Source organism: Nerophis ophidion, linkage group LG24 (assembly GCF_033978795.1).
Source record: "Nerophis ophidion isolate RoL-2023_Sa linkage group LG24, RoL_Noph_v1.0, whole genome shotgun sequence".
In the NCBI taxonomy this organism is placed as follows: Eukaryota; Metazoa; Chordata; class Actinopteri; order Syngnathiformes; family Syngnathidae; genus Nerophis; species Nerophis ophidion.
Genome location: NC_084634.1, coordinates 27,882,513 through 27,902,653, shown reverse-complemented (window position 1 = coordinate 27,902,653; position 20,141 = coordinate 27,882,513). Strand labels below are relative to the sequence as shown.

General features: G+C 38.9%; 1 protein-coding gene across 2 annotated transcripts in view; it reads right to left on the bottom strand.

The window, feature by feature from the left end:
• Positions 1 to 20,141, bottom strand: part of ryr3 (ryanodine receptor 3) — a 380,753-nt gene that overhangs the window by 27,800 nt on the left and 332,812 nt on the right. For both annotated transcript variants that reach the window (XM_061886489.1, XM_061886490.1), the window contains 7 exons: positions 18,242 to 19,527; positions 18,120 to 18,172; positions 14,608 to 14,770; positions 8,264 to 8,350; positions 7,990 to 8,190; positions 7,787 to 7,917; positions 2,324 to 2,366 (listed from right to left, as the gene is read on the bottom strand). In XM_061886489.1, the coding sequence (XP_061742473.1) occupies positions 2,324 to 2,366; positions 7,787 to 7,917; positions 7,990 to 8,190; positions 8,264 to 8,350; positions 14,608 to 14,770; positions 18,120 to 18,172; positions 18,242 to 19,527 (1,964 nt within the window). The remainder of the gene's footprint in view (positions 1 to 2,323; positions 2,367 to 7,786; positions 7,918 to 7,989; positions 8,191 to 8,263; positions 8,351 to 14,607; positions 14,771 to 18,119; positions 18,173 to 18,241; positions 19,528 to 20,141) is intronic.

Genomic DNA, 20,141 nt, shown 5'->3' with positions numbered 1-20,141 from the left:
ACTTTAACATAAAATTATGTATTGTGTTATGACATAGGTGTTTTGTATTTATCGAGAGCAAAAATTATTATAATAATGTTATTATATTAAATGTAAACATATTAATTGTAATCCCCTAAACTATCAATGCAGGAAGGAAAAGAAAACACAACCATTTCACAATACTTAAACAATGTAAACATTATTCTAAAATCACCTTCAACAGTTATCAATAACCTCTTAAAAACAGGTGCAAAAATAAGGATATGTAATATGTAATAAATGTTTAAGAAAATGTAACAAAATACTTAAAAGTGTGAAACTGTAATCATGGAGAAACCTGAGAAGAACTATTTTCTGCAGGTTTAGTGCTAGGAAGTTACAGCTGTGCTCTAAAGCAGTCGTCCCCAACCTTTTTGTATCCGCGGACCGGTCAACGCTTAATAATTTGTCCCGCGGCCCGGGGGGGGGTGTCCTTTTTTTTTTCTTTTTTCTTCTTTGTCATGAAAAAGGGGGCTTCACGGTGGCAGAGGGGTTAGTGCGTCTGCCTCACAATACGAAGGTCCTGCAGTCCTGGGTTCAAATCCAGGCTCGGGATCTTTCTGTGTGGAGTTTGCATGTTCTCCCGGTGAATGCGTGGGTTCCCTCCGGGTACTCCGGCTTCCTCCCACTTCCAAAGACATGCACCTGGGGATAGGTTGATTGGCAACACTAAATTGGCCCTAGTGTGTGAATGTTGTCTGTCTATCTGTGTTGGCCCTGCGATGAGCTGGCGACTTGTCCAGGGTGTACCCCGCCTTCTGCCCGATTGTAGCTGAGATAGGCGCCAGCGCCCCCCGCGACCCCGAAAGGGAATAAGCGGTAGAAAATGGATGGATGAAAAAGGGACGTTTTTGTCATGAAAAAGGGAGTTTTTTGTGGTTAGTGCACTATTTGTAAGTGTATATTGTGTTTTTTATGTTGATTTAATAAAAATAGAAAAAATATTTTTTTTAAATAAAAAATTATTCTGCGGCCCGGTACCAATCGGGCCACGGCCCGGTGGTTGGGGACCACTGCTCTAAAGGGTGAGCGCGGCTAAAGTGGTGTGGTCTTTGGTCGGACTACAGTCTGTTTTTAAAATAAAAAAAAAACTGCCATACTGTGGAGGTGACTTTTTATTCGCTCTCTGCAGCACTCATTTTTACTTTCTCTTCTCATTCCATGCAAAGAATAGACTGCGAGACAACAAGATGGAGGCAGAGCATTCAGGTGGTTTCACTTTATACTTCAAGACTTAAAGGCCTACTGAAATGAGATTTTCTCTTTTAAACGGTTATAGCAGGTCCATTCTATGTGTTATACTTTCGTACTTTCATTTCGCGATTTTGCCATATTTTTGCTGAAAGGATTTAGTAGAGAACATCGACGATAAAGTTCGCAACTTTTGGTCACTAATAAAAAAGCCTTGCCTTTACCGGAAGTAGCAGACGATGATGTCACAAGAGTGAGGGCTCCTCACGTCCTCACATTGTTTTTAATGGGAGCCTCCAGCAGCAAGAGCTATTCGGACTGAGAAAACGACAATTTCCCCATTAATTTGAGCGAGGATGAAGGACTCGTGGATGATGATATTGATAGCAAAGGACTAGAAAAAAAAAATAAAAAAAATAAAAGGCGATTGCATTGGGACGGATTCAGGTGTTTTTAGACACATTTACTAAGATAATTCTGGGAAATCTCTTATCTTTCTATTGTGTTGCTAGTGTTTTAGTGAGATTAAATAGTACCTGATAGTCGGAGGGGTTTGTCCACGGGTGTGTTGACGCCAGTCTCTGAGGGAAGTCGACGGCAGCTGCATGGACAGCGCAAGCTCGGCTGATCTCTGGTAAGAGGTGACTTTCTACCACAATTTTCTCCCCGAAAACTGCCGCTCTGATCCATAGTAAAGTTTCACCTCCGGGAATTTTAAACAAGGAAACACCGTGTTTGTGTGGCTAAAGGCTAAAGCTTCCCAACTCCATCTTTCTACTTTGACTTCTCCATTATTAATTGAACAAATTGCAAAAGATTCAGCAACACAGATGTCCAGGATACTGTTTAATTGCGCGATGACAGTCGGCGCGCATTCGTCATCATTCCGCGACGTTTTCAACAAGAAACTTTGCGGGAAATTTAAAATTGCAATTTAGTAAACTGAAAAGGCCGTATTGGCATGTGTTGCAATGTTAATATTTCATCATTGATATATAAACTATCAGACTGCGTGGTCGGTAGTGGTGGGTTTCAGTAGGCCTTTAAGGCGGAGTATTCAGGTGGTTTCACTTTACACGTCAAAAAAATGGCATTAAAAGTTTTCACTCACCTTGCGTTTGATGAACTTGTCCCAGTAGTTGCTGGGGAACGATCTAAAGGAGAAAATGAAGAAGCAAAGTTGAAATCTAACATCTGGGGGGAAAAAACTTACTGTAGACATGAGTTTTATACAAAAAAATATTTATTTACAGTATCTTTATATTCCAAAGTGCCAAAAAAGATCAACTGACTGACAGAGCTATGATCACATGACCTTGGACCCACACCTATCATGTGTCACATCAGTCAGAAAACGCAAGTGAATGTTGACAAATATTTCAAACAAACAAAATAAATACCTCCATACCATACTATGCCCCCTTGTAGCTGCAAACAGACATCTTATTGGCCGTTTAATGTAATTTGTCAATCAATGTTTACTTATATAGCCCTAAATCAAGAGTGTCTCAAAGGGCTGCACAAATCACAACGACATCCTCAGCTCAGACCCCACATCTGGGCAATAACCTCTCAACTCCTTACTTAAATATTTTTCCTGGTGTACTTTTGTATCACCAGTTCCAATTTGATCATTAGCCATTAAAAGGTGAATGAAGATGTCACTACCCAGTAGTACAGTATCGTAGTTTTCATTGTAATTGTTCCAAAAAACTAGGGCAGCAGCGATCGATTATTCTAGTAATCGAGTAATCTAATCTATCAACTAGGTTAATGGAGTCATCTGATTAAACCCATTTTATTTTATGGAAATACACAACAATGTTTATGGATGTCCTTACCTTTATTCTTTTTTTCCTAACAAATGCACATCGTCAACAGTGAACTTTCACTTTTAAACAACATGTGTGAATTATTCAACATTTTAAAGTCTGCTGTTCACCACTAACGCTATCATTCTAACGCCCCTGCGGTAAACTACGTTCGCGCATTTAAAGTTACAGGCACTCCATGGGGTCCCAATTGTATCCATTATTAATAATTAGACTCAAACAAAGTGACAGAATATAAATTAAAGATGAATCAATTAATCCTTGCAGCCCTACAAAAAGACGGAATCGTACAAAAAAAACAAAGCAATTCTACTTGTGAGAAATATTGAAAGTCCAATGAATCTGTTCTAGACACCCAAAAATATAGACACAAACATTTTATAGAAATGCATTTCACAGTTTTACATGCAGATAACAAGTTGAAATACACCTAAATGATACATGAAACGGATAAAAAAAATCAATTACTAACACTGTTGCTGACGAAGACGGCAATGACAAAACTAATTTATTTGTTCAGGCTTTTAATTAGCTACTCTTGGACTGCTGTGATTTTTATTTTGCCTTTTATATTTTATATTTCTAATGTGTTTTTATATTGTATATTTATATTGTGTTTTTATATTGTATATTTATGGGTTTTTATATTGTATATTTATCATGTGTTTTTATATTGCATATTTACATTGTGTTTTTATATTGTATATGTATAATGTATTTTTATATTGTATATTAACAGTATATGTATAATGTGTTTTTGTATTGTATATTTGCAGTATATTTATTTTGAGTTTTATATTGTATATTTATATTGTGTTTTATATTGTATATTTATAATGTCTTTATATTGTCGATTTTGAGTATATTTATGTGTTTTTATATTGTATTTACAGTATATTTATATCGTGATTTTATATTTATAGTATATTTGTGTTTTTATATTGTATGTTTACAGTATATGTATAGTGTGTTTTTATATTGTATATTTGCAGTATATTTAAATGGACTTTTATATTGTATATTTATATTGTGTTTTATATTGTATATTTATAATGTGTCTTTATATTGTATATTTATGTGTCTTTATATTGTATATTTATAGTATATTTATGTGTTTTTATATTGTATATACACAGTATATTTATATTGTGTTTTTATATTGTATATTTATAGTACATTTATGATGTGTTTTTATATTGTACATACAGTATATTTATATTGTGTTTTTATATTGTATATTTATAGTACATTTATAATGTGTTTTTATATTGTACATACAGTATATTCATATTGTTTTTTTATATTGTATGTTTATTTAAAGTTAAAGTACCAATGATTGTCACACACATATTAGATGTGGCAAAATTATTCTCTGCATTTGAGCCATCACCCTTGATCACCCCCTGGGAGGTGAGGGGAGCAGTGGGCAGCAGCGGTGGCCACGCCCGGGAATTGTTTCTGGTGATTTAACCCCCAATTCCAACCCTTGATGCTGAGTGAAAAGCAGGGAGGTAATGGGTCCCATTTTTATAGTCTTTGGTATGACTCGGCCGGGATTTGAACTCACGACCTACCGATCTCAAGGGCGGACACTCTAACCACTAGGACACTGAGTAGGTTTATTGTATTTTTATAATGCGTTTTTATATTGTATATTAATATCGTGTTTTTATACAGTATTGTATATCTATATTGTGTTATTATATTGAATGTTTATATTGGCATTTTATATTGTATATTTACAGTATATTTACATTCTGTTTTCATATTGTATGTTTGTAATGTGTTTTAATATTTTATATTTACAGTTTATTTATATTGTGTTTTTATATTGTATATCTATATTTTCCTTTTATATTCTTTGTAATTACAGATCTTTTGATTGTGTTGTGAAGCACTTGGTGGCCTTTTGTATGTTAAAGAGGTGCTGTCCAAATAAATGTTACTTACAGAAAGGATCAAAGAGTCACATGGACGCTAACTTCCTACTTTGCATTGGTTTCTTAAAGTCAAGAGTGTTTCTCACCTTCTTTAGCAACTTTCTTTGTACCTATTGTGGCTTATTTTTCAGGCAACAACGTGTGGGAGTCTTAGTTTTGGGCGATTCCGGGGGAAAAACAGACTAGTTTGTCGGGATGAATTTGGATTATTCGATGTACGACAACTCAGACAGTATACAAAAACGGGGGTTGTCTGGATACTTTACTTTGGGCGATACTACAAATGTGGGTATTGATCCAATACCAAGTAGGTACATGGGCAGCATTGGTCATACCAATGCGCATACTAATTTATAATATGCAACATATTTTTCGGACTATAAGTGGCAGTTTTTTTCATAGTTTAGCCAGGGGTGCGACTTATACCCAGGAGCGACTTATGTGTGAAATTATTAACACATTACCGTAAAATATCAAATAATATTATTTAGCTCATTCACGTAAGAGACTAGACGTATAAGATTTCATGGGATTTAGCGATTAGGAGTGACAGATTGTTTGGTAAACTTATAGCATGTTCTGTATGTTATAGTTATTTAAATAACTCTTACCATAATATGTTACGTTAACATACCAGGCACCATCTCCGTTGGTTATTTATGAGTCATATAACGTACACTTATTCAGCCTGTTGTTCACTATTCTTTATTTATTTTAAATTGCCTTTCAAATATCTATTCTTGGTGTTGGGTTTTTTCAAATAAATTTCCCCAAAAAATGCGACTTATACTCCAGTGCGATTTATATGTTTTTTTTTCCTTCTTTATTAAACATTTTCGACAGGTGCGACATATACTCCGGAGCGACTTATTCTCCGAAAAATGCGGTAATATGTCATACTCGATGACTATACCTGGTCTCGTTACTGTCGATATCTGTGTTGATCTGTCCACTTTGTTTACATTCAAGAGCTCCAGCTTAGCGGCTAGCATATCCTGGTGTGGGGTGTAGTGTAGCATGTTTAGCCATTCCACGCCCTCCAGTGATGATTCCATTTAAGAAATGTAGTTTATTTGCCGCCATAAAAGTGGTTTTACACTGTGTAACGACGTTAGCCGCTTGCAAGAATGTTATATCGCATTGGGGACTCGTTTGTTTGTTTGTCACTGTCAAATTTGCAAGATACAGCTCGAATGTGTTCTCAACATGCATTATCACGATATAATGATAGTATTAAAAGCTCTATCGCTGGTCAAATTTATGTTATTTATATTGTAAATCGCCTATGTCAGGGGTTCTTAACTTTTTTGTCCTCGGGGCCCAACTTTTCCACTACAGAGGAAATATTAATATTAATATTATAAATATCAAATATTAACACCGAATAAGGACTCTTACACTTAATTTTAATCGAATTCAATAATTACATACTGTACTTACAGTTTAACAAGATAAATAATATTAAAGCATGTGTTAATCAAGATTATTATCAAAGCTGAATTGATTAACATGGACTCCGAATTAAACAAGTTGAAAAACTTATTGGGGTGTTACTATTTAGTGGTCAATTGTACGGAATATGTACTGTACTGTGCAATCTACTAATAAAACCTTCAATCAATCAATCAATCAAAAGGCTTAGGTCAGGCTGATTACAAAAATAAATCAAATGTACTGCAAAAGACGGTAGTTAAAAACTGCAGAAAAAATATATTTACATTCAATTACGCAGTGCTAAAATAAATATTATTGAATTAAATCTATAACAAATAATAAAATATTCATAAAAAAATTATCAATAAAATTTAAGTGCAAATGAAAATACAGCTTTGCCACATTAGTCATATATTTTGCGCTTACGAAACTTCTCTCTGACTTTAACTCCAGACTTCTTCTGTTTGTTTGAGATTGTCATTACCGCTACAAGTGGAGGAAAAGTGTATTACAACTGCGGCTTATACGGACCACAGCTGAGAAAGGGATATTTTTTGCTGGCCCTCTAGGGCAGTGGTTCTCAAATGGGGGTACGTCTACCCCTGGGGGTACTTGAAGGTATGCTAAGGGGTACGTGAGATTTTTAAAAAATATTCTAAAAATAGCAACGATTCAAAAATCCTTTAAAAATACATTTATTGAATAATACTTCAACAAAATATGAATGTAAGTTCATAAACTGTAAAAAGAAATGCAACACTGCAGTGTTGACAGCTAGATTTTTTGTGGACATGTTCCATAAATACTGATCTTACAGATTTCTTTTTTTGTGAAGAAATGTTTAGAATTAAGTTCATGAATCCCGATGGATCTCTATTACAATCCCCAAAAAGGGCACTTTAAGTTGATGATTACTTCTATGTGTAGAAATCTTTATTTGTAATTGAATCACTTGTTTATTTTTCAACAAGTTTTTAGTTATTTTTATACCTTTTTTTCCTAATAGTTCAAGAAAGACCACTACAAATGAGCAATATTCTGCACTGTTATACAATTTAATTAGTCAGAAAAGGATGACTTAGTGCTGTATTTTACTTCTTTACCTCTTTTTTTCAACCAAAAAAGCTTCGCTCTGATTAGGGGGTACTTGAATTAAAAAAAATGTTCACAGGGGGTACATCACTGAAAAAAGGTTGAGAACCACTGCTCTAGGTGAGGAAACACTGGCCCGTATCGCACAACCCTAGTGCGATTGTAGTCGAGATGGGCTCCAGCGCCCCCTGTAAACCCGAAGGGAATAAGAGGTAGAAAATGGATGGATGGATGGAATATTTATGATATTCAAAGCTTCAAAGTAGCCTGACTCACGGGGTGTTGATGACAAGTCGATCCCACTGGCCTTTGATGTCCTCATCAGACGGTTGCTCGGTGATGTAAAGTCCATCAAACTCCAGCTTCCTGGCGATCTCCTTCTCTCGCTTGAACACCACCAGAGGAACCTTCCCGTGGAAACAAGTCAGACGTTATAAACAGAACACTGGCACAGTTGGCGCCCCGGTGAACACTCCCACCTTTAGGCAGTAGTAGCCCACTAAACACACGAGGGAGATGATGGTGTGGAACACGGCCAGGAAGCGCAGAGTGGGCAACATGTATCCCGTGCTCTCCTGCAGGACAAACTCGTCCATGTCGAAAAACGTGTCCTCGTCGTCCTTGTCCTTGGCGCCCCAGCTGTTTTCGTCGTCTCCCTCGTCCTCGGAATCCCCGGTGACCTGAAATATAATATTTGACAATATCTTCCTGGTAGTTTCATCTGAATAGCCCTCGGTAGATTTTTGTAATTACCTTGTAGAAGAGCAGGATGAAGTTGATGGCGAAACACACGAACAGAGCCAGGAAACGCAAATTGTAGAAGTTGCGAGCCAGATAATTCTGAAAAGACACAGTTCAACACTAAGACATAGAGTTTCACATTTGCATTTGACAGTGTTCAGAATTTATCATCTTTTACTAGGTGTGCACAAAAAAAATCGATTCACATCCGAATTGCCATTCTTATTAATGAGGGTTATATATGTATGTATGTATGTATGTATGTATGTGTTATACAGTGGGGCAAATAAGTATTTAGTCAGCCACCGATTGTGCAGGTTCTCCCAATTATAATGATGACAGAGGTCTGTAATTTTCATCATAGGTACACTTCAACTGTGAGAGACAGAATGTGGAAAAAAAAATCCAGGAATTCACATTGTAGGAATTTTAAAGAATTTATTTGTAAATTATGGTGGAAAATAAGTATTTGGTCACTTCAAACAAGGAAGATCTCTGGCTCTCACAGACCTGTAACTTCTTCTTTAAGAAGCTCTTCTGTCCTCCACTCGTTACCTGTATTAATGGAACCTGTTTGAACTCGTTATCTGTATAAAAGACACTTGTCCACAGCCTCAAACAGTCAGACTCCAAACTCCACCATGGCCAAACTCCACTATTTTGGTTTCATCTGACCACATGACATTCACCCAATCCTCTGCTGTATCATCCATGTATCCATTTTAGTATAAACTCAACTCGTCGTGTTTGGAGGAAGAAGAATACTGAGTTGCATCCCAAGAACACCATACCTACTGTGAAGCATGGGGGTGGAAACATCATGCTTTGGGGCTGTTTTTCTGCTAAGGGGACAGGACAATTGATCCGTGTGAAGGAAAGAATGAATGGGGCCATGTATCGTGAGATTTTGAGCCAAAACCTCCTTCCATCAGTGAGAGCTTTGAATGGTTGACCAAATACTTATTTTCCACCATAATTTACGAATAAATTATTTAAAATTCCTACAATGTGAATTCCTGGATTTTTTTCACATTCTGTCTCTCACAGTTGAATTGTACCTATGATGAAAATTACAGACCTCTGTCATCATTTTAAGTGGGAGAACTTGCACAATCTCTGGCTGACTAAATACTTTTTTGCCCCACTGTATATATATATATACATGTATATATATATATATATATATATATGCAACCAAAATGAGCTTTTCCAACCTGTTACTTGTTTAAAAAAAGTTTCATTATAATTATTTAAACAAATAATACAGTGCGAGAATTGGCTTTAATCGAGAATTGTGCTGAATGGAGATTCAATTGTGACTGTAATCATTACCCAACAAATCAGATTCAATCATTAGGTGCCCAAAGAATTTCACCATCAAATATACCTAAAAATATATACATATTTTACATTGAACTATTGATGGGTCACTGCGGAAGCTTTGATGCCTGCCCAGCTCAACCGACGCACGGAGGGGTGGGGGGCGCGGTAGTGTATAATATAGCCTGGAAGAGACATGGATGCATGGCATTCTAGGTAATTGTTATGCTGCGTTTATCTTGTGTTACTGTGAGGATTTTCTCCCGAAATGTGTTTGTCATTCTTGTTTGGTGTGGGTTCACAGTGTGGCGCATATTAGTAAGAGTGTTAAAGTTGTTTATATCACAACCTTCAGTGTAACCTGTATGGCTGTTGACTATATCCCTTGCAGTCATGTACATGTAACAGCGGAAGCCATGTACAACATGTTACTGGGCTGGCAAGCTGTTTGTATATGTTGTAGAAGGCGTCAAAGGCAATGGCTTCATAGCACAGCTTTATTATTGTTTTCTGGGTGACCATCAGCAGATATTAGCGAGAATGGTTGCGGCTCCCATTATCCACTTAATTTTGTGAAAAGGGGCAAAATGGTTCTTTGAGTGGTAAAGGTTGCCAACCCCTGATATATATATATATATATATATATGGTAACTTAACCCTGGACTTACATTGAAAATACATGCAACCCTAATTCAAAATGCCGGACATTTGACGCATTTAAAAAACCCGCCCGGGCACCCCGGACATCCCCGCAAAGGAGGACATGCAAAGAGGACGTATGGTCAGCCTAATGTACAGTGGGTCCGGGTTAATGTGAGTGAAGAATGCACTATCCACCTGATAAGTCCGAAAGAAATGATACGGTATTACCTGCTTACTGATGATAGTTAGTGGTTGTTTGAGCACACTGCAGATAGTCCTGGATACATTACCCTCATTCCTTAATGCTCCAGTGAAATACAGAATTCTTACAGGAATGAAGCAACAACTAATCCAGACCTACTGCGTGCGCTGAAATGTATAGAACAAAAACACGTCCACTCTAGAGAACAATCTTTTTTCCATTTTGTAGTTCCTATCATTATCACCATCATGATTCCTTGTAGCATAAAAAGCTACATCGGAGAACCCCAGCAGAAATGTCAAACCTTCGGCAAGAGTATTTACAATACAACAAAAATGATCTGTTTCACAGCCTTGGTCCCAATGGGCCGTACTCAATTGTAATACACGTTTTCACCCCTTGTGGCAGTACACTGGAATTTCCAGTATTTCGTTAAACTTTCCCCAGTTTTAAAAGCTACTTATTTATCATTGGTCGCTTACCATAGTCTTGATACCATAGTCCGCATAGTCTTAATCAGAGGTGGGTAGAGTAGCCAGAAATTGTACTCAAGTAAGAGTACTGTTACTTTAGAGATTTATTACTCGTGTAAAAGTAAGGAGTAGTCACCCAAATATTTACTTGAGTAAAAGTAAAAAGTATGTTGTGAAAAAACTACTCAAGTACTGAGTAACTGATGAGTAACCTGTTAGTTTAATGATTACGGCAACAAATAATGCACAAAAACATAAAAATAGCAATGAGCAAATTCAGAGCCAGGAATATCTCTTAAGCAACTAAAACAGTATTATATATTAAATAATAATACATTAAAATAAAATAAAAATTAAGGGACATTGAGCCACAATAACTTAACAGCACCATAGGCTCAGTAGGCATTGATTGATTGATTGATTGACTGAAACTTGTATTAGTAGATTGCAGTACAGTACATATTCTGTACAATTGACCACTAAATGGTAACACCCCAATAAGTTTTTCAACGTTAATCAATTACTTAATAAATGACCAAGTTGAGGTGATCTACCTCATATATACATACACACATATCATATATATATATATATATATATATATATATATATATATATATATATATATATATATATACATACATACCTTTATATATATACAGTATATAATTCATATTTATTTATTTTGCCGTTTTTGTTGACATGTTAAAGGTGTTTTAATGAATATACATGCGTGTTTAACATATAGATTCCTATCTTTAATGAAGACAATAATATAAGTTGGTGTATTACCTGATTCTGATGACTTGCATTGATTGGAATCAGACAATATAGTGCTGATAACGTCCCGGTTTTCAAATGGAGGAGAAAAAAAGCTCCTCCTTCCTGTCTAATACATCATGAAAGTCGTTGGTTTTTGGCATCTTATTTGTCCAGCTTCCATATTCGTTTTTATACACTTTACAAGAAATACATTGGCGGCAAACTCCGTAACTTGCTAGTTTGTTTGCGCTGGCTTTCGGAGACTCTTATTTTGATAGCGCAGGCGCGATGGAGCGGCACTTTTATTGTGAAGACAGGAACTGTGCGATCAGTCTTTAGGCTTTTGAAATAAAAATGGTCTTTTTTCCCTTTACACTTTTGATTGATTGGTTGATTGATTGAAACTTGTAATAGTAGATTGCACAGTACAGTACATATTCCGTACAGTTGACCACTAAATGGTAACACCCCAATAAGTTTTTCAACATGTCGGGTTCTACGTGTGACGGTCACGTGACCATCTGGCTCTGTTTGATTGGTCCAACGTCACCAGTGAGTGCATGTGATTGGTGAAACGCAAGCATGCGTAGTTCCTACTTTGAATGAGTGTCTGACAAAAACAAAACAAACAAAGCGTGCATTAACAGATCGATTAAAAAAAAGTAGCGAGTAGCGACCTGATTGCAGATAAATGGACCGGAGTAAAAGTAGCGTTTCTTCTCTATAAATATACTCAAGTAAAAGTAAAAGTATGTTGCATAAAAACTACTCTTAGAAGTACAATTTATCCCAAAAGTTACTCAAGTAGATGTAACGGAGTAAATGTAGCGCGTTACTACCCACCTCTGGTCTTAATTTCAGCATGAATAAGTAAATTGTGTCTATCTAGTTTGAAATTGTTAACAATGAGAACATTTTGGTTTCTCCCCACATGGATTAATCTTGTTTGAAGATTCAAATATGCTTGATTTAAGAATTAAGAAAAAAAAAAAGTCCTGTTAAGTTCTACAAATACAAATCTAATTTAGGATGTCTTACCAAGTAAAATTAACTTGCTGCATTGACAGATAAGTTCACTAGTTTTTAGTATTTTTCCTAAAATCTACTCATTTTAGCTTATATTTTGTCAGCTCTTATTTGCAGTGTGATAACAATATCAAACAAACAGAACAAGTGTGGAGCTAAAGTTATGGAGGAGTTTCTTAAAACTATGACTATAGTGGCGAAGCTGTGTTTTCATTTGCATTTTAATTTTATTGACAGTTTAGTTAATAAACATCCATCCATTTCCTACCCCTTGTCCCGTTCGGGGTCGCGGGGGTGCTGGAGCCTATCTCAGCTGCATTCGGGTGGAAGGCGGGATACACCCTGGACAAGCCGTCACTTCATAACAGGGCCAACACAGATAGACAGTAGAGATGCGCGGTTTGCGGTCTCATCCGCGGAGTCCGCGGGTCGGGCGGGTGACATGACGAAAAAATACATTTTAATTAGATTCGGGCGGGTGGCGGTTGAACCATCCGGAAATATTTGAAATACATGGTTGTGGGATCGGTATCCTTTACCACTCAAAGAGCCATGTAAAACCCGTGTCACAAAGCGAAGAAGACAATAGAAGACGCTAACATTCTCTAGAATGACTGCCGCCAGTCACCCAGCTAATAAGTATTAGGGCGTGCTACGAAGCCATTGGCTTTGTCGCCCTCTACAGCATGTACGATCTGCTTGTCAGTACAGCAACATGTTGTGTTTGGCTTCTGCAGCAACACGCACACGACTACAAGGCATACTGGGTGACACAGAGTACACTAATGGTTGTGATATAAACAATTTTAACACTCTTAGTAATATGCGCTACGCTGTGAAGCCACACCAGACAAGATTGACAAACACATTTCGGGAGAACATCCTCCCAGTAACAAAACGTAAACGCAACACAACAAATACCCAGAATCCTTTGTATCCATGACATTTCCTGACTACTTTATACACCCCGCTAGCAGCAAACACCCCCGCCACCCCGTGCGTCGGTGAGGTGGGCTGGGTTGGGGGCACGGGGATGTAAAATATATTCAGGAAATGTCATGGATACAAAGGATTCTGGGTATTTGTTGTGTTGCGTTTATGTTGTGTTACTGTTACGAAATGTGTTTGTCAATCTTGTTTGGTGTGGTTTCACAGCGTGGCGCATATTGATAAGTGTTGAAGTTGTTTATATCACAACCATCAGTGTACTCTGTATCACCCAGTATACCTTTCAATCTTGTACGTGTGATTGCGTAAGCTGCACACAACATGTTGCCGGACTAACAATCGGTTTGTACATGTTGTTGAAGGTGTCAAAGGCAATGGCTTCTCAGCACGCCCATATTCTTGTCATCAGGATGAACGCCATTGGATATTCGCAAGAACGTCAGCAGCTCCCATTGTCATCATTACTCTGTGAAATGGGTTTAAATAGCTCTGTGAGTGGTAAAGGTGGCCGACCTCTGATGTATGTCAGCGGGCGGGTGGCGGGCGGCGGGCGGATGTGGTTCTGATAAAACGTTGGTTCGGGTGAACGGTGGGCTGATGACGACTTTGGTGATGCGGTTGCGGATGATATAATTGCCTATCCGCGCATCTCTAATAGACAGACAACATTCACACTCACATTCACACACTAGGGCTAGAAAGATCCCGAGCGCAGGATCGAACCCAGGACCTTCGTATTGTGAGGCAGATGCACTAACCCCAATTTCACCGTGCTGCCATTAATAAAAATATTCATTATTAATTAAGGTTTTTTGTATTAGCACAACATAATTGTATGTAAAATTTTTGGTGATCTTTTTTTAAGTGTGCCCTGTGCCTGTGGTGGAAAAGTTGGGCACTGAGGTCAAAAATGTTAAAACCCCCTGGAATAGAAGTGGAAGAAGTAGATGCATTGGTAAAAGATATAGAAAACGTGTGCTTACCAGCATTTTGGTCAGATAGACGTCAAGTGTGGCAAAGACATTGGACATGAAGGCAGGTGAAGATTCTTTGGGTTGACTTGATTTTATTTTGGGTTTCTCCCCACTTGCTGGCTCCTTGGCTTCCTCCGTCTTTGGTTGGTCCTCCTTCTCCCGCTTCTCCATGCTGTGGGAAGTCACGGATGTTATCTGACCTGCTTTTGTTCTTCACATTTCACATCCTCTAAGTCAGGGGTGTCAAACTAAAAAAAAATCTATCCCCAAGAGGGCCTGACTGGTAAAATCATGGCGTGATAACTTAAAAAATAAAGACAACTTCTGATTGTATTCTTTGGTTAAAAATAGACCAAGTACATTCTGAAAATTAAAAAATGTATTTTTTTTTTACACTTACATGTTGTCGTTAATAGTATTTTATCTTTATTTGTTGTTATTTATACTTTCTGAATAAATGATGTGATAATGCTCGTCATTCGGTTTTAAAATGTTTCTGTTTAAAATGCTCCCATTGGTGTTAATTTTTAATTTATCAGAAGATGAAATGGATAATATCAAAATCAAATTAGAGGATGTTATTAATGTTATTTCCTCAACTGATGTACAGACATCATGTGGTTTATTCTGTACACAAGTAGCACCATCTACAAAAAAAGTGTGGATTTGGACTCCTTTCATGATTCACTTATGAAGATAAAGGGGATACATATTGTTTCTGCATATTAATGTGCACCCACAAAATGTTTCCCCGGTCCTTAAAGAAGATTAGTAAAGCATTTATTCAAGTAGAAATGTCACAGGTTACATTATCAACATCTTTGACAATCAAGAATGGAAGGTTACAATCAACATTTTGTTTACTATCACTAACCCATCCATCCATTTTGTACCCCTTTTTCCTTTAAGGGTCGCGGGGGTTGCTGGTGCCTATCTCAGCTGAATTTGGGCGGAAGGCGGTGTACACCCTGGACAAGTCGCTACCTCATCACAGGGGCAACACAGAAAGACAGACAACATTAACACTCACATTCACACACTAGGGACCGTTTAGTGTTGAAAATTAACCAATCCCAAGGTGCATGTCTTTGGAGGTGGGAGGGGTCTATCCCCAGGTGCATGTCTTTTGAGGTGGGAGGAAGCCGGACCAAGGAATTCTTTGCTTCTTCCCTCTGGACTTGGACACTACCACATCTAACATGCACTCCAACAAATGCTCCGGTATTTACATACGATTAATTTCTACACATGGTCTTCCATTCAAACACAGAGTAGCATACACACCCCACGCAATCATCAAGCACTCAATAAAACCCACTGAGCTTGATCCCCTCTCCTTCTCCTTATCTACACATAACATTTTCTTCTTTAAAACTGTCATTGTTCAAAACATAATATTGAATCAAAATCAATGTTTTTATGACTTATTGACCTATCCAATGTTCCCATTACTTCACATCAATAATTACACTTTGAAAAATATTTTTGATGGAAGGTTTTGCATATTTTGTGTGTTTGCCATAAAAAACAGTTTTGTGTGACAAAAATGGGCAGAAAACAAACCAAAACAGCAACATAAAAAAACAAAACAACGCATTAAACATTGTACCATATGTCCCGGCAAGAAATCTGCGTTCAAAGGACTCCGGCTTATTAGTGATTCCCAAAGCCCAAAAAAAGTCTGCGGGCTATAGAGCGTTTTCCGTTCGGGCTCCAGTACTCTGGAATGCCCTCCCGGTAACAGTTCGAGATGCCACCTCAGTAGAAGCATTTAAGTCTCACCTTAAAACTCATTTGTATACTCTAGCCTTTAAATAGACTCCCTTTTTAGACCAGTTGATCTGCCGTTTCTATTCTTTTTCTTCTATGTCCCACTCTCCCTTGTGGAGGGGGTCCGGTCCGATCCGGTGGCCATGTACTGCTTGCCTGTGTATCGGCTGGGGACATCTCTGCGCTGCTTATCCGCCTCCGCTTGTGATGGTTTCCTGCTGGCTCCGCTGTGAACAGGACTCTCGCTGCTGTGTTGGATCCGCTTTGGACTGGACTCTCGCGACTGTGTTGGATCCATTGTGGATTGAACTCTCACAGTATCATGTTAGACCCGCTCGACATCCATTGCTTTCCTCCTCTCCAAGGTTCTCATAGTCATTATTGTCACCGACGTCCCACTGGGTCATTATTGTCACCGATGTCCCACTGGGTGTGAGTTTTCCTTGCCCTTATGTGGGCCTACCGAGGATGTCGTGGTGGTTTGTGCAGCCCTTTGAGACACTAGTGATTTAGGGCTATATAAGTAAGCACTGATTGATTGATTGAAGTTGATGTAGACTCCAGGGATCCAAGCGTTAAATAATATATCTATGCCCTGGCACACCATTGTCATCATTTCATGACCCAAGCAAAACACTAATAAGCAGCATAAGTACATAGTGTCCAAACAGTATTTGAACACAACACATAGCTCCGCCCCCTCTGAAATCATGCGCACTGACAAGGGACACAAACAATTGCTATAGCGACATCCAGTGGACACATATAGAACAGCAGTTTCTTCCATTACATTCCGAAATATTAGCTCATTTTTATACTCGGCAAATTAATCTCACGGGCCGGGTAAAACCTGTTTGTGGGCCTGATCCAGCTCACGGGACGTATGTTTGACCCCCATGTTCTAAGTCAGTGGTTCTCAAATGGGGGTACGCATACCCCTGGGGGTACTTGAGATTTTTTTTGAATATTCTAAAATAGCAACAATTCAAAAATCCTTTATAAATATATTTATTGAATAATATGAGTTGAATTTACTCAAAACAGAGGAGAACGCAGTCTTGCATATAAGTTCTACAAACATAAGATAATCTCTAAAGCAGTGGTTCTCAAATGGGGGTACGCGTACCCCTGGGGGTACTTGAATGTATGCCAAGGGGGTACTTGGGATTTTTCAAAAATATTCTAAAAATAGCAACAATTCAAAAATCCTTTATAAATATATTTATTGAATAATACTTCAACAAAATATGAATGTAAGTTCATAAACTGTGAAAAAAATACAATGCAATATTCAGTGTTGACAGATAGATTTTTTGTGGACATGTTCCATAAATATTGATGTTAAAGATGTCTTTTTTTGTGAAAAAATGTTTAGAATTAAGTTGATGAATCCAGATGGATCTCTATTACAATCCCCAAAGAGGGCACTTTAAGTTGATGATTACTTCTATGTGTAGAAATCTTTATTCATAATTGAATCACTTGTTTATTTTCCAACAAGTTTTTAGTTATTTTTTTATCTTTTTTTCCAAATAGTTTAAGAAAGACCACTGCAAATGAGCAATATTTTGCACTGTTATACAATTTAATTAGTCAGAAAATTATGACTTAGTGCTGTATTTTACTTCTTTATCCCTTTTTTTCAACCAAAAATGCTTTGCTCTGATTAGGGGGTACTTGAATTAAAAAATGTTCACAGCGGGTACATCACTAAAAGAAGGTTGAGAACCACTGATCTAAGTTTTACTCACTCGGCTTTCTCGGGTTCGCTCTCAGGGGAGTCGTCGGCCTTGGATGTCGCTTTCTGCATCACACAGAGAGGAATAATAAAACGTTGCGAAGAAGAACAAGTTCTCGTTTGGTGTCAACAAACCTCCTTGTGGTCCGTGCTGGAGGCCTCGGCGTTGAGCTCCGAAACATCCCCCAGACCGGGCTCCACGTGCTTCCCGCCTTCCTTCTTGGGTACACTCAGCATCTCTAACAAGGTGTCGACCCCTGCTATGTCCGCCGCCGGAACCACGGCGGCGTTCGGGCCTCCGGAAGACTCCACGGCCTCGACTTTCTCTCCCTCCGTGGAGTCTCCGTGAATGCCAAACTGCGTGGGGTCAGGCATGTTCCCCAGGATGTCCGTCACTTTGATGTTCTTGGCGCCTTCCACCAAGCCGCCGCCGAACATGGAGGACCAGACGATGTGGAAGAAGCCAAAGACGAGGCCGTAGATCCCTTTGAAGAAGCCCGTGAAGAGCATCCAGAAGAAGGAGAAGAAGCATGTGACCATCTCCTTTATGGTCAGCTTCTTCAGTTTCTTGAGCTTCTTGCGGATGTTTTTGACCGACATGTTTTGGCGTGCGTGGAGTATCCTCTTCTTCACCGAGCGGCATGCAGAGGTAAAGGCGGACATCGACTCCGCGGTACCTTCGTCCTCTTCAGCCAGCTCCTCCAGGATGGCGAATCCTTCCTCCTCTTCGTCCTCCTCGGGTTGCTCCACAGCGTCGGGCTCGGAGATCTGCGAGGCCAGTTGCATCTCAAAGATGGTGTCCTCGCAGAAGTTGACGAACATCTCCATCTTCTCGCTCTCGCCTCCCTCGTTGACCACGTCGAAGATGAACTGGCGTTTGGACTCCTTCACCTGCGGCTTCTCCCACTGCTCCCGGCTGGACTCGCTGATCTCAAAGTACACCCTCTCGATGCGCTTGGCGCTGCCGTTGATCTCGATGCGGCCCAGATAAGGCTCGAAGTAGCTCAGCACGCTCTCGGCCAGGTCCAGGAAGGTGGCCAGTCGCGTGTCGTGAGGCATGTGCTCCGACAGGTTGGTCAGCAGCACGGCCACGTTGAAGCCGATGTCCTTGGCTGGCTCGTGGAATCGCTCCACAAACTCTTTGTAAATGAACATGTCGTTCTCGTCTGCCTCGGCGCACGAGAGCAGGAAGTCGATCTCCGACTGGCTGTACTGCTTCTGGCTCTCCATTGACTTCTGGAACTCCTTCTTGGAGATGACGCCCTTACACTCGGGGTCGTACTCCCTGAAGTTGTCGGATGTGGTGAGGTCCTTCAGCTTGAGGAACATGTCAAAGAATTTTAGGATCATCTCAACATTGTTGGAGGACTCCATAAGGGTGTCCACCATCTGCTTCCCGATGGTTCCATTGACAACATTGCCTGGGGAGGAAATGCACATTTGCATTAAGTGCACAACCAGTTAGAATACATGCCGTATTTTCCTGACTATAAGCCGCTACATTTTACCTAAGCTTTGAACCCTGCGGCTTAAAGGCCTACTGAAATGAGATTTTCTTATTTAAACGGGGATAGCAGGTCCGTTCTATGTGTCATACTTGATCATTTCACGATATTGCCATATTTTTGCTGAAAGGATTTAGTAGAGAACATCGATGATAAAGTTCGCAACTTTTTGTCGCTAATAAAAAAGCCTTGCCTGTACCGGAAATAGCAGACGATGTGCGCGTGACGTCACCAGTTGTAGGGCTCCTCACATCTGCACATTGTTTATAACCATAGCCACCAGCAGCAAGTGCAATTCGGACCGAGAAAGCGACGAGTTCCCCATTAATTTGAGCAAGGATGAAATATTTGTGGGTGAGGAAAGTTAAAGTGAAGCACTATTTAAAAAAAAAAAAAAAAAAAAAAAGGCGACGGCTCCAGGCAACGGCAGTGTGAGCAATTCAGATGTTATCAGACACATTTATTAGGATAATTCTGGAAAATCCCTTATCTGATTATTGTGTTAATAGTGTTTTAGTGAGGTTCTAAAG